The sequence below is a fragment of the Sander vitreus genome, chromosome 11, assembly GCF_031162955.1.
Source record: "Sander vitreus isolate 19-12246 chromosome 11, sanVit1, whole genome shotgun sequence".
NCBI lineage: Eukaryota > Metazoa > Chordata > Actinopteri > Perciformes > Percidae > Sander > Sander vitreus.
In genome coordinates this window covers 4,575,030-4,589,223 of record NC_135865.1, presented here as the reverse complement: position 1 = coordinate 4,589,223, position 14,194 = coordinate 4,575,030, and the positions used below count along the sequence as shown (strand labels likewise).

At 40.6% G+C, this 14,194-nt stretch overlaps 1 protein-coding gene across 9 annotated transcripts in view; it reads right to left on the bottom strand.

Moving 5' to 3' along the window:
* Window positions 1–14,194, bottom strand: part of tns1b (tensin 1b) — a 239,726-nt gene that overhangs the window by 132,887 nt on the left and 92,645 nt on the right. For all 9 annotated transcript variants that reach the window (XM_078263162.1, XM_078263173.1, XM_078263161.1 and 6 more), the window contains exon 3: window positions 12,921–12,958. In XM_078263162.1, coding sequence (XP_078119288.1) covers window positions 12,921–12,958 — 38 coding nt within the window. The remainder of the gene's footprint in view (window positions 1–12,920; window positions 12,959–14,194) is intronic.

Below are 14,194 nucleotides of genomic sequence, written 5' to 3'. Positions count from 1 at the left end.
CACTTTTCCTCAATACTAACCGTTCAAACGTGAAAAAATGGACACTCTTACAGAAATGTTGATTGATAAGCACACCAAAGTGGACCAAGATATCTATAAAAGTGTGAATAAGAGGGAAGTACTGAAAGTATAGTAGTCTTGAAAAAAAAGTGACATACCGAGGAACAGTTATTGAAAGATACACAGAGAATAAGACAGAAAGAAAGGGAGGTTACACAGAGAAAGAGGGCTGTCTGGGTGAGGTCCAGTGTCAGGATTCTGACTCAGGCTTTCCCAGGCCAACAGCCGAGCTGAGCAGATCCCTGTCCCCCAGAGCCCTGTGGAACACCAACGCCCATGCAGTGTACAGACCAGATTTAACATGGATTTTCCTCCTGGATGGTCATGATTAGGCAGCAGGAGCTCAGTGGAAGCGGGCATGCAATGGAAAAGTTGTCACCTTGAATTAAAAAAACAGGCTGGAGATATATGGGTGGGGAGCTTGAACAAAAAAACGGTCTCAGAGCTCCTTCAGCAGGGAATGAGGAGGTGTCCGGCAGCAAGACCTTTCACCACCACAGCTGTTGCAGTGGTCAGGGAAGGATTAGTGATACGGAAAACAGGGCGCATGCTCAGCAACTGTGCCTCAAAAAATAAATAAAAGGGCAATGTTGTAGGGCAATTAAATCTCCTGTAATGTATGCAACTGCATGCTCTACGAAGCCATTCCACTCACTTCTTCCTTCCATCGCTGTCTCCTGCATGCACTTGGCCCATTGGTGACATTCTTTCCAGCAACTCTTGATTACTCCATCATGTTAAAGGCGAGGCGTTCCTGTTTGTTTTTCTCCGCTGTATCTATGCACATGTCGCTACCATGCAGTTACTGAATACATGGCCATAAGCCACTGCTCATTGTGTAAGCCGTTCACTCGCGCACTGTAACGAGCAGAGCAGGCAGAGTGTTGTCTTTGTTTTTCAATTTTTCATGAAGCTCACGGATCATTGAGCCTCTGTTTTACTACTCGCAGCCAAAGTCGTTACGACAACAGCAACAGCATCTTTTTGGTTTTTGAGGTCAAAGTTAAAGCTGCATTTATCAATATTTGTTTTGCTTTGATCAAACGAGTATGTGTAATGTGAAAGATGTCCCACCTAACAAACCCACAGGGAGTTATCACCGAGGTTACTGTTTTGGTTCAGTCTCATGACTCCAATCCGTGTCTGCTGGATGTTTAAATAAGCAACCGTTAGCTAACAAGTTAGCCATAACAACTCCATAAGGTGATAATGAAGGTTGGGGGGACGGGGGATATGATTACTACTACAATAATTACCAGTAACCTAATCCAAGTAGACATGTCACAGTCATGACACATGAACTCTAACCCTAACCCTAACCCTAACTTGTCATGACAAAAACCAAATGACACTAAAAGAAGCTTTGTGTCATAAACGTTTATGACCGTTTATAATATTTATGACACGTTCATGACAGTGTCATGTCACTCTTATGTAGATACCTTCAAGTAAAGTGTAACCGAACATTACACAGTTTCAGAAACGTGTAAAAGTCACATATAGTCACTGTTAAGTACAGGATCTGAATACTTCTTCCACCGCTCATCTCTAAATATGACACACTGCAAATATTTAGACTCAGTGACACATTCTCATCCTCATGATATCAAACTAATTGAAAATCCTGATGAAACTAAAATCAGAAACACAATTCCTCAAATTAGAGGCCGAGTGATCTATCCCGTGCTTGTGTTGTTGTTGTGTTCCCGCAAACACTTGCTGTCATAAGGAGGGCAGGGTAGCGAGCATGTGTTCTGTCCTGTGACTGCTAATTCAATTAGCCTTCAGAGCTGTTGGCTGCCTCTGTGTTTGATCAGACTATGAGCTGCTTACTTGAAAATACAGTACCGACGCCAGGGCAAAGACCCAAGGGAATATTTGGGTTATGACGCCACCCCATCCATTTAATATTTGCCCTCACATGCTCCTAGCCCACAGTCACAGCGATACGACTTTCACATTTTCTTAACAGGGGTTAAGTCCTCCACTGCTCCCCCTCTCATTGTAACTCCCATGTCTCACTATCAGCAGAGCCGCCACCGCATGGAAAAGGAAGGAAGTTGTTAATGTTGTTACTGGGATTCAATACCACGCCGACATCTTTGAAACGTTATTTGGGGTTAGGGAAGGCCTCCTGTACTCACAGTACTCAAAGAACAATGTGTTGGGTCTTTCTATTAATGGCTAGTTTATGTGAATTATCTATCAGGAAGCTAGTTCTGTGATTATATTTAAGTCCCAGAGTGGATCAAAACTACTTATTGAAGTGAAAACAAAGCCACCAGCACTGAATCAATATAAGTCTAAATGGTAAGCATCAAAAGGTCGGAGCACTAAAATACAGTTGTAGTTTTATTAAGCAGGACTATACATGGTCACAATTTCTGAGGAGTAGAATGATAGCTTACAAATCATAATGAATACTACAAGTTAAGTTTTATTAAGAGTCTAAGTAAAGGACATGCTGTGGTGTAATGTAACTACGGCCAGTACATTTACTCATGTACTGTACTTAAGTACAAATTTGCGGTGCTTGTACTTTACTTTTTCTTTTCATGCCACTTTCTACTTCTACTCCGCTACATTTCAGAGAGAAATATTGTATTTTTTACTCCACTACATTCATCTGACAGCTTTAGTTACTAGTTACTTTACACATTAAGATATTTGCACACCAAACACATGTAGTTTATAAAATACAACATTTTATTGTAAGTACCCAACAATATAACGGCCTACAAGTCCAGCTGAAATGATACTTACATACTTTTACTTGAGTAACATTTTCAATGCAGGACTTTTACTTGTAACAGTGTATTTTTACAGCGTGGTATTAGCACCTTTACTTAAGTAAAGGATCTGAATACTTCTTCCCCCACTAAGAACATGTCATCAAGTAATAACAAAGGCCCGAGAAATTGAATTTGGTCTGAGAGGAGTTGCATTAACATTGAACATAAAGTGAAGTTAAAACAACCACGGCAGATATTCACAGTACTCTGCCATTATAAGCAAACAAACTGAAATCCTGCTTGTGCCAAAGCTACAGTACTAAACCACGCAGTGACACAGCTTCCAAAGCTCCCAATGAATGCCAGTGTGATAAATCAGCCCTGTAGCAATGTGTGGTATCTAAAGGAAGTCACTGGAACAGAGGATGAGGTGAGTCTTGCCTAATGAACTTGACAGCTGCTGCTGAGGAAAGTGGTTAGGCCTACGTGAGACAGACAGGAGTTTGAGGACAAAAAAGGCGTTGTCCAATTCTGCACAATTACTCTTCTAAACTTCTTGTAAGTCAACTTTTTTTAATTAATTGTTTAAAGTGCTCTTATTATGCTCATTTTCAGGTTATATCAGAAAAGGTTAGCAGCTGCAGCTCCTCTTTTCACCCTGTGTATTGAGCTCTGTTTTAGCTACAGAGTGAGACATCTCACTTCTGTTCCATCTTTGTTGGGAGTTACACATGTGCAGTAGCTAGGTAAGGACTACTAGCCAGTCAGAAGCAGAGTATGAGGGCGTGCCCTGACAGTAGCTAGGTAAGGACTACTAGCCAGTCAGAAGCAGAGTATGAGGGCGTGCCCTGACAGTACCTAGGTAAGGACTACTAGCCAGTCAGAAGCAGAGTATGAGGGCGTGCCCTGACAGTACCTAGGTAAGCACTACTAGCCATGTCAGTTACAGAGTGAGGAGCGTGCGTGCCCTGACAGTACCTAGGTAAGGACTACTAGCCAGTCAGAAGCAGAGTATGAGGGCGTGCCCTGACAGTACCTAGGTAAGGACTACTAGCCAGTCAGAAGCAGAGTATGAGGCGTGCACAGGTTCAATTCTGATCTCCAGCACTTCCCTGCATGTCATTCTCCCTCTCTCTCTCTCTCTCTCCCCTTTCATGTCTAAGCTGTCAAAAAGATAAATGCCAATAAAATTCTCTTTAAAAAAGACTGTCCAATCCAAAAACTTGCAAAGGGAGGTTTGAGAGCACAGAATATGCATTAATTTCCCTGATCTTAATATGTGCATTTGAAGACGTCTTAAAAACCATGTCAGTGGGCAGCATCAGGAATGATCTGTCAAATACATGACGTCAGGTTAAATGTTGCAATCAGTGACCATCACTACAATCTGAAAATATAGAAGAGGCTTAAATCATCACAGAAAATCTGGAAATGAATGTTGACCATGTTTAATTCAAGTGTTGCAGTAATTCAGACTACAGACTCCTTTGCTATTTCTCTCAGCCTTCTTTTCTGTCTCTCTGCTTTCCTTAGCCTGCTCCCTCTCTCATATCCTCTTTTCTCTCTACCTCTAAATGACATTCTTTCTGTTCTTTTCTCTCTCCGTCCTATACTCTTTGTTCTCTCTCACCCTCTGAATTCACTGCCTGACTCCTCACTCGTCTCTCCTGCCAAGGTGTGGAGAAAATAATTGGATAAAATGACACCTTTATTTAATGTTTGTGTTTGCATCATTTTGGATTTGAATGACAGAAATGTGTCTCAAACAGTACATAAACGTTAGCAGAATGTGTGTTATACAATGATATATTTATAATACTAAATATAATACACTATAATTATGCTTGGTGTGTGTGTTGTTGTTAAATTGAGCCTATAGGTTCCACTGTAATTACCAAAGAATGTATAGGCTTATATCCGTTGTAATTGAATTGGATCAGGTCACTTTTTGTTTGCAGCACAGGAACATAATGCTTATCCTATTCATAATGCTTATCCTATTCATCTTGTCCCGTATCTCTTTCCTTCCCAAAGCTGAGCTTTGATTGACAAAGTCTTCATTTCATTTTCATTTATATTTTTTTGAGTTTAATTTGTATCTGTCTCAGCAAAGTAAGTAAACACAGGGTCGCTTGATATGAAAATGTTGCCAGCCTCGGCTAGGATAATCTTGCAATGAAAATAAAAACATGTAGGAGTGAAAATGAAAATAACTTTCCAGCACCATGATAAATGGCCACTGTATTTACTCAGGGTTTTTCCTGCATAGAGGAATTTTTGGCACCCCCACAAAAAAATTTTAGCCAGCCCCAAAGGAAAATCAGTGCCAAAATGATAAGAATTGAGAGAAAACAAATAGCAATTGAAATCCCCTTCGACTGTGTTTAATAGCAATTTACCAAACAACAGTTGAAAAGCAGAGCATAATCTTGAATAGGAGTGCTAATCTCAGTTTTACTGTTCAGAGTCTGGCTGCGTCTGACTCTCCCGGGGATTTTCACGGCGGTATTTAAATATTAATATTACTGTTTTAAGCAGTTTTGTTGATTTGGGATTTCACTTACTCAAGCATAATCAACAAATTCTCCCAAATAACAGGCAAATGCATATAGATTTCTGTCAAATAAGGTAACATTGACTTATTGGGCCCTATCTTGCACTCGGCGCAGCACAGCGCAGCGCAGCACAAAGCCCGACGCAAGTGTCTTTGCTAGTTTAAGACCGACGCTGTTGTCAATTTCCGGTCCAGCGCGTCATTTAAATAGCAAATGCACCTGCGCCAATCTGTGCGCCCATGGGCGTGCTGGTCTTACAGGGAGGTGTGTTCAGGTGCATTCTTGGCGTATTGCTATCGTGAGGCAGCGGGAAGTGATCGCGCCATTGACCAACAAAAACCTGGTCTAAAGTCAATAACGCAGCATTTCATTGTTATTTTAACAGCGAATTAGTAAAATGTGCCTTGGCTCGTGCACACAAACGAAGATTACAAATAAAAATATTACGGTGCAAATCCGCCATCATAATAGCAATGGTCCAAACGCGCCTGGCTTTTAAAGGGAATGGGAGATGACACTCTGATTATTGCATGTTACCCCCAAAACACACCTATGAGTTAATGAAGACACTAAGTACAACCCTTTTGAACCATGCACCTGGCGCACAGACCCTTTTTTCCGCCGTAAAACTAGCAAAAGTGGATTTGGACACGCCCTAAAAGCACAGGAGCTATTCGTCAGATGAGGTCTGGGAATGAATGGACTAAAAGCAGTCTACTAGTTACTTGTATCATTGTCCGGTTTCCTCAAGTTGTTGAATAATCAAAGAACCACCGCGTTAACGAGATCAAGCACTGCACCACTCAGTAATCTTTTGTTTTTGTGATTAACAATGTTTGTACCAAATTTCATAGCAATCCATCCAATAGTTATCGAGACACTGACACAACACAAGCACGGGATAAATCATTCGGCCTCTAATTTGAGGAATTGTGTTTCTGATTTTAGTTTCAACAGGATTTTTAATTAGTTTCATATCATGAGGATGAGAATGTGTCACTGAGTCTAAATATTTGCAGTCAAATGTGTCATATTTAGAGATCAGCGGTGGAAGAAGTATTCAGATCCTTTACTTAAAGTGACTAAATGCAACTTTTAAACATTCCTGAAACTGTGTAACTCCAAACCACAAAGAAGAAAAAAGAAAAGTCGGAGAATCACAAAAGTCATAAGAATTCATCCTCTGGGGACCATAAATGTCGGTCAAAAATGTCACGGCAATCTATCCAATTCATTCAAGATATTTCAGCATGGATTAAAGTGGCATGGACCAACAGACCGACCCTACCAGCCCAAGAGTCATAATGCTAACGTGGCTAAAAATGAATCTGAGAATATGCTGCCTCTTTCTGTTTTAAAACATGGTAAATTGATCAACTTTAGGTTTTTGGACAAGTATACTTGGGCTTAAACCGCGGTCTTGCAGTTGAAGTATGTTCTCTTTAAAGACTGACTCTGACTGGCTTTGTGCATGGCGCTCCTGGTCAGCAGACAGCTACTGTTACCTTCCACAGTTATAAATCAAAGCTGTGTTCGGGAGGAAGGGGAAGACCAGCTGTAAACCCGATGTTCTCTCTCAGAAACGAACCTCGCATGCTCAGATACAGGTGTTTGGATGTGTCTTAGGGGCAATAAATAATGAGAGCTAGATGGTCTGCCTCATTCTCAGCCGCACCAAGAACTTCCAATCTCCAGATGATCGCTCATAATGTTAGAAATGTGAGGTAACGGTTACCACTGACATGCACACAGTGCCAGAAAGACGGCTTGCTTAACTGTCTTGATGTCCTCGGGTAACAAATTTGACCCATTTTTTAAAATGTTTCTACATCAAAAATTTGGGTTTCTTTCAACCAAATTGTCAAAAAAAATAACGAGAATGGTTCCCTACAACGCTCTTCACAAGTTAAATAAATGATCAGTTCACTACTTTCATTGAATTTGGATGTGTAATTCAATTTTATAGCATTTGAAAACAAATTGATAAAAAAAAAAAATTTGAAAAAATGGACAAAAATGTCAGAAAAGGCTTCAAAAACGTCGAAAGAAGTCGACAAAAACATTGGAAAAAGTGACAAAAACAACGGGAAAAGGGACGAAAAAGTGACAAAAATGACGACCAAAATTTAAAGTTTACACTTTAAATTTTGACCCAGAAAAACTAAAAGTTTCATGGTCGACGGGAAGACAACACAGTGGTATGTAGTTTTAGTTTTATCCAGAAACTTCCTGGAACGGAGAAAGTTTAGCTAATAGATCACAAATGTACAGGTGTGTCACACATTATTGAATTGATTGATTAATTATCCTTTTTATATAATCTACTTTATAAATTCCTCATTTAAGTCTATTCTCATTTGTCTTTTTAAATATTTGAATAGCACTCATTTGTCGAGCATTTAAAGACTGTATTCAGGAATACAGAGAAGCAAATTGCAGCTCTTTACTTGGCAAACCTGATGAACAACATGAGGACATATCCATCAGCAAGCTGCAAGCACCAGATCTCCAACTGAAGCATGTCATGCTGAATGAAAGGAACTGAAAGGGCACAAATAACACATCTGAAATAACAAAAACACAGTGAAGGCCAGCCAGCACAAAGAAAAACGTGATTTTTCTCTGGATTTTCAAAAAAAAACGCATTTGGAGAATTTCAAAAAAATGAAAACAAATGCTTCATCATTTTGGAGCGGAGAATGAAAAACTAGTGGAGTGAGAGTGTGCTCATGTTCCCCCACTTCTGCTTCCTCAGACCTCCTTCCTCGTTAACAGTGGAACATGGTAGTTTCCTTCTTAAAACACACTTGACAGGCAACGAAGGATCAGTGAAATCTAATAGGCTGTACTTAGCACATCGGCGTATTCCTGTATTTAAGTGTTTCCAACCCAGTAGAGCCTGACCAGTGTATCATGGGGCTCATATTTCAGCCGATTCTAGCTCATCAGACATATAATGTAGTTTATGTGTTGGACATTCCAAAAGAGTACCAATAAATGAAGCATGTAAATGTATAACTACAGACAAGTTAGTTATGGGTGACAGGAAATATCAATAAGTCATTAATGGTCAACTTGAAATACAGCATTTACCCACACCACACACCACATTATTTACGGTGTTTCTTTTAGTAAGTTAGTTTATTATAGGTGTAATTATAAACTGTAGTTTATATTTTCTTTTTTTAGGTTTAACAGGGTGCCAATTTTTTAAATATATTTGATCCTCATTTCTCATCTCAACATTGTTGTTCATAATGCAGTTAATTTTGATTGCGATCAAACAAATTGGCTGACATATTGTTACATTTTTTTCCCAAACTTTCAAATATCAATATCAGCCTAAACAGTTCACTATCAGTCCAGCACAGGGGAACTGCCATTTGTCAAGTCCACAACAACAACAATGATCAGCAGCAAACATGATCTGTAGTATGACAGGAGCTACTTTGTGTGCAATTCTATACTCTAAAACATTCAAATAAAATAACATAATGAGGTTGGACTGAGCCAAAAGTCTGTACATAAAGGGAGTGAGAACGGAGAAAAAAGAGCCCGGGGTTTAAAGGGATAAGGGTGAGTGTTGCTGCCATAAACAACAGACAAGTCTAAGCTGTCTAAGCTGTCCTATCAACAATAAAGGCCTAAAAATGCCCAAAAAAATGTTAGCAGTCAAGCTCGCCACAACTCGCATCTCTGTGGTCCAACCAGCCGCTGCTAAAATTGGAGACAGACAGACCAGCGGAGCAGAGCGAAGTCTCAGTGACCAGAATAATGACGCTCGTGAAACAATGTCTGATTATTTAAATGAAATGAGCTTGTTTGACCACGGAGACGCAAGAAATAGTCCACACAGGACCATCATCCTGTATTTACTTTCTTGCTCCCTTATTGCATGGTAGGTGGAAAGTAGGAGATTCCACAATGGCTGCTATTACACTGTATGTCTTAGGAGGCTTTCACACCTGCCTCATTTAGTTCAGTTAGGTTCGCACTACACAGTAGGACTTGCAAAAGCGGTGTGTCGTCTGCTGGCTTTTGCTCCTCTCTTTGTTTACTTCCGAGAGTTCCGTTGGAATTTTCCCGCTAGTTAATTCTGACCAATCGAAGAGCAGTTTAGGAAATATAGTGTTTCCACACAGATTAGAAAGCAATTTGTGGTGCGCGGGGAGGGGGGGGGGGGGGGGGAGAATGCTGTCCTCCTCTCCTACTCTTTCTTCAACGCCTAACGAATCTATCTCTTTCTCTCCCAGTGTGTCTTTCTGCGTAAGCAGCACTAGTTGAAGCCTGAAAATATTGTAAACAAATTAATAACATAACTAATTCCACTGGTCGGACTGTTGAGCTCTGTTTCAGACTGATACCTCCGGTTCAGGCTGGTCCTCATCCTCAACACGTGCCTTTTTCAGTCGCAGAAAATACTTTTCAATACTCATCCGGATTGAAGCAGCAAACATTCAGTGTAAGAGTAAAGAAATGACATAACATTATTTATAATAAGTTTATTTGATTCACAGCTGCTATATACAGTGTTTTGACCTCAATATTTTACCGCAAACTTTCTAAAGCAGGTGCAATCGCTTGTTTGCTAAGGGTCGGGTCGGGACTCCAACATTAACACACTGACAACATTGTATTCAGAATCTAAACTATTTTTATAGGACTTTTTAATGTGTGATTGTGTAAAGGTGTTCACGAGATAACAACCTTTCGTGAACTTGTGAATTTCGCCAGCCGTCTTCTCTCGTTTTCCGTTTTCATGGAGACAGACGCTGTGTGCACGGAGGGGAGGGTGTGTGTGTGTGTGTGTGTGTGTGTGTGTGTGTGTGTGTGTAGCCTATGTGAGAGACGCTTGAGTGACAGAGAGACGGAGGAGAGCAGGGAAAGGAAATGCAGCTTAACGAATACGCTGCGTGTTTTAAATAGCATTAAAAAAATAATAATAATAACGAAACGCAATATGTGGCGGCCGGTGTTGATTGTGTGGCGCACCGCCACAAATTAGTCTATGTGTGGGAAACACTGAAATACGTTCAAAGACACATCTGGCCAATGATGACAATGTTGTCACGTGACTTGTGTTGCTGCATGTTGGTTTGTTTCATCATCAACTGATTCAGACCAGAGCAAACAGTGTGATGTGAAAAGGAACCAAAACGTCTGAAAAATGCTACAATATGTTATTTTTTGCCCTTGGTCCAAACCAAATTAACCGAACTACAGATGTGAAAGCAAATGTGAAATTAGCGTGAGCAGACCAAGAGCTCTTAAGTAGTCTAAGGTTTTAGCTTTCATTAATGGAGCACAGTGAGAAAGTCCCAGACATCCTGCCACTGTGTTTTTTAGAAAGCGGTCAAGTTTGGGCAAAGGAAAAAGACGTGTAAAAGAAATGACAGGTCGGGTATTTGGCACAAAGGTACAAGAATTTGGGAAAAATTGACCTTAAAATCCCTCCTGTCTCAACTTCCAGGGCGATCTAATACTCTGGCTCTCTCTGTCATCACCCAGTAGAGAAATCTTACTGACAAGATTTAAAGCATTTCTCACATCCAGCTGAGAGCAAACACACCTAAGGGTGGGGAACCGAACACACACACACACACGCACACGCGCACACACACACACACACACACACACACACACACACACACACACACACACACACACACACACACACACACACAAGTCTGACCATTTGTTTGCAGTTGCCAGGTTAAATATGGGCCACATATTAGTCTTATCTCCAGACAGAGATTTATAGCTGTAGTGTGTACTCGCAATAACTGTCCCAGCTAAGAGTTATGATTGATCAGGACTTTAGATTCCCAACATGTAAGGTCATATATGACTGACAGCACATAGGAAAGAGCTTTATCTGGGGTTTTTTAAATAAATAATTCATTATAAAAATGTAGCCGACGGTCTTGCAGGCCTGACTGAGTGCTGATAGTGATCAAGCTTGACCCTGTCGTGGTCACTCCCTTGTTTTTCATCTCAGGCTTGTTAGCAAATTGCTTCCTGCCAAAGCTACGACATTTTCAGTTGAAATGTTTAGAAAAGGAAATGCTGCTGTGATTTCTGGAGATGGAAAGTTCAAGTTTTGTATATATATAGACACTGGGAGTTAACTGGAGTTATGTCTCCTCCACAAATGTGACCTGTGACTTCCTGAAATTCACATGTTATCAGCAAGTCTGTAGAGTTCACTTTCATACATCCCACTTTTTTTCTGAAATACAGCGACATAGAGGACACAAAGGAAAAAAATACATGTTGCACCCTGTGTTCTGGCTACATATTTATCCTCAATACATCCTAGGAAATAGTCCAGATAGAGTTAAGGGGACCTTGTTTCTGAAAAAGAAATTTTGAATTATCAAAAAAAAACGAGTCAGGACCATCAGAGCCCATGCACGCACGCACGCACGTAGATGTGCGGTTTAATGAAGGCACTGAGCCCAAACATGTGATTGATGAGTGTTAAAAACAAAACAAATAACAATGGGCCAATCTACCTGTTTTATGGGCCGGTCAGAAAAAAAGGGGAAAAAAAGATTGTTGTATCGTCCCAAATGGCACATCATTAACCCTAACCCAAAGTGCCCGGTCTGCCAGATGGCCAGTGCAGGCCTCCATTCATTAAATCTTCCAAATCTACTGGCTATTTCGGTGCTAAAAGTTAAAATATTGCAATGCAAAGACAAATGAGAAAGGTGCATGGGCTGGGCTTATCATTTCCGCTACTTTGTTTTACTCGAGGCCTGGCCTGCATGGCTGGCCAAAGCCCCCACCTCCTACTTAGCATGGCCTGTCTGCCCTGCACCCCTGGCATTTCCTGTGAGTAAAAGAGGGATTGGGCAAAGCTGGCAAGTAGCACCCACTTCAATAATGGATACCAGATGAAGGTTGCATATATACATATACATATGTACTGTATATGTGTTCAGGTGCGCATGTGTGCAAATCCTCCTGTAAAGCTCTCATGGCACTTTTACACACACAACCCTCCCTATTTAACAACCCTGCAGGAACTTCAGCTGAGTGCGTTTTCCCTCCCATTTTCTTCTGTGTGCTCTTTGCTTTTTGAAAACAAGATGAATCAACAGACGGCTCCATCCAGAGGTCTTTTATTTTTAGACGCAGGGCAATCTCCAAGACGCAAGAGTTTATCCAATATAAACACATTCTGGTACAAAGAGCACTTGTTTAGACATTCTTAACATTTTGTGCAACATAAAGTCCCCAAACTCCACCTACATCAACATCTGCATGTATATACACTCACACTCACACACACACACACACACACACACACAGACACACACACACACACACAGACACAGACACACAGGCTCCACCTAAAACATTATATTTCCTCCTGATAAACTCAAATAGATTTTAAAGGGCAAGTTCCGATTCTTTAGGAGCCTTTTTCGGGTTCTTCTCCATGTGGAAAGCAACGCACATCTGATGCATAAAACCATAAGAAGATCTGCAAATACCTTTGATACATCACTTTTCTTTAATTCCTTTTTGTGTCTATGGGTGTGATTTTTTATTTTTAATATCTTACCTTGACTTCACATTTCTTGTGGCAGGCTATTCGGCACACTAGAGAAAACAGAAAAGGAGAGAGTTAACTTCACACTTCATAAAAATCTCCCAAACATGGTGAACGAATCCAAACACTGTGGTCCAGCATGAATCATGACATTGACTAGTTGTCAAGGAGGTACAAAAAAGCAAGAGGTTCATTCAAATTCCACAAAGTGTTTGTTCTGTGGTCAAAGTCAAATATCATCTGCTGTTGGCAGGCTCAAACCTCCCAATGTTAGCTATGTGTTCTTTGCACACTGGCTCCCTATCAAAGAGAGTCAGATACGCTTTAAAAGATCTGACATGTGTGTTGTTTGGTTGAATTCACTTTTCTTTCTTTTTTTCAACTTTTTTTATTTAAATTTTAACAATAACTGACATACAATGTGGGTCAACATGGACAAAGCATAGTTAAAACAGTATGTCACTTCCCCTCAAGTCCCCTACCCACCCACAAACCAAACCAGTTCAGGTCCAAAACAGACGTGGACAAACAACAAAGACCCATGCACACTGACAAACACACACCAGTAAGGACACACAACATCCAAAAGATGAAAGTAAAAAAGGTAGACAAATTAAAAGAGATAGAAAGGAGAGAAAACAGAAGAAAAAAAACGCCAGGGCCCACCGCAGTGCAAGATGGAGGTCAGCGTCAGGGGAAATGCCAAAAATGTCTGACAAAAAGTTAGGGGGGATAATGTGCTCATAGGCTCTACTCATGGTGTCAAAAATGCTCATCCAAAAAGTTGTTAATTTAGGGCAAGACCAGAACATATGAGTGTGGTTGGCAGGGGACGTGACACCTGTTACAGACGTCCCTGACAGTGGAGTATATTTTTGACAATTTTGACAAGTTTGTATAGTGGACTTTATGAAGGACCTTCCATTGGATCAAGCCACGACGAGCACATATAGAGGATGAGTGAACCATAGCCAGAGCAAGGTCCCATTGTTGGTACGTAATAGTCATGTTTGGTTGAATTCACTTTAAGATTCTGATCTTAGAAATCAGAGTATCTTAGAGTGGAACATGTAACATATATATATAGTAAAATCAATGATAACATGTGGGTCTTTCTCCTGAAACTGCTCCGATGAATGACAACAAGAGTCAACATTTTCTATTCCCCACACCAGAACAGATGTTCTGGAGTGATGCTTATCAAGACAATATAGACAAAACTCAACAGCACAAAATAGAGAAACCATTACGTCCCTCCCAGTGAGAGCACAGCACATCGTTTTCCA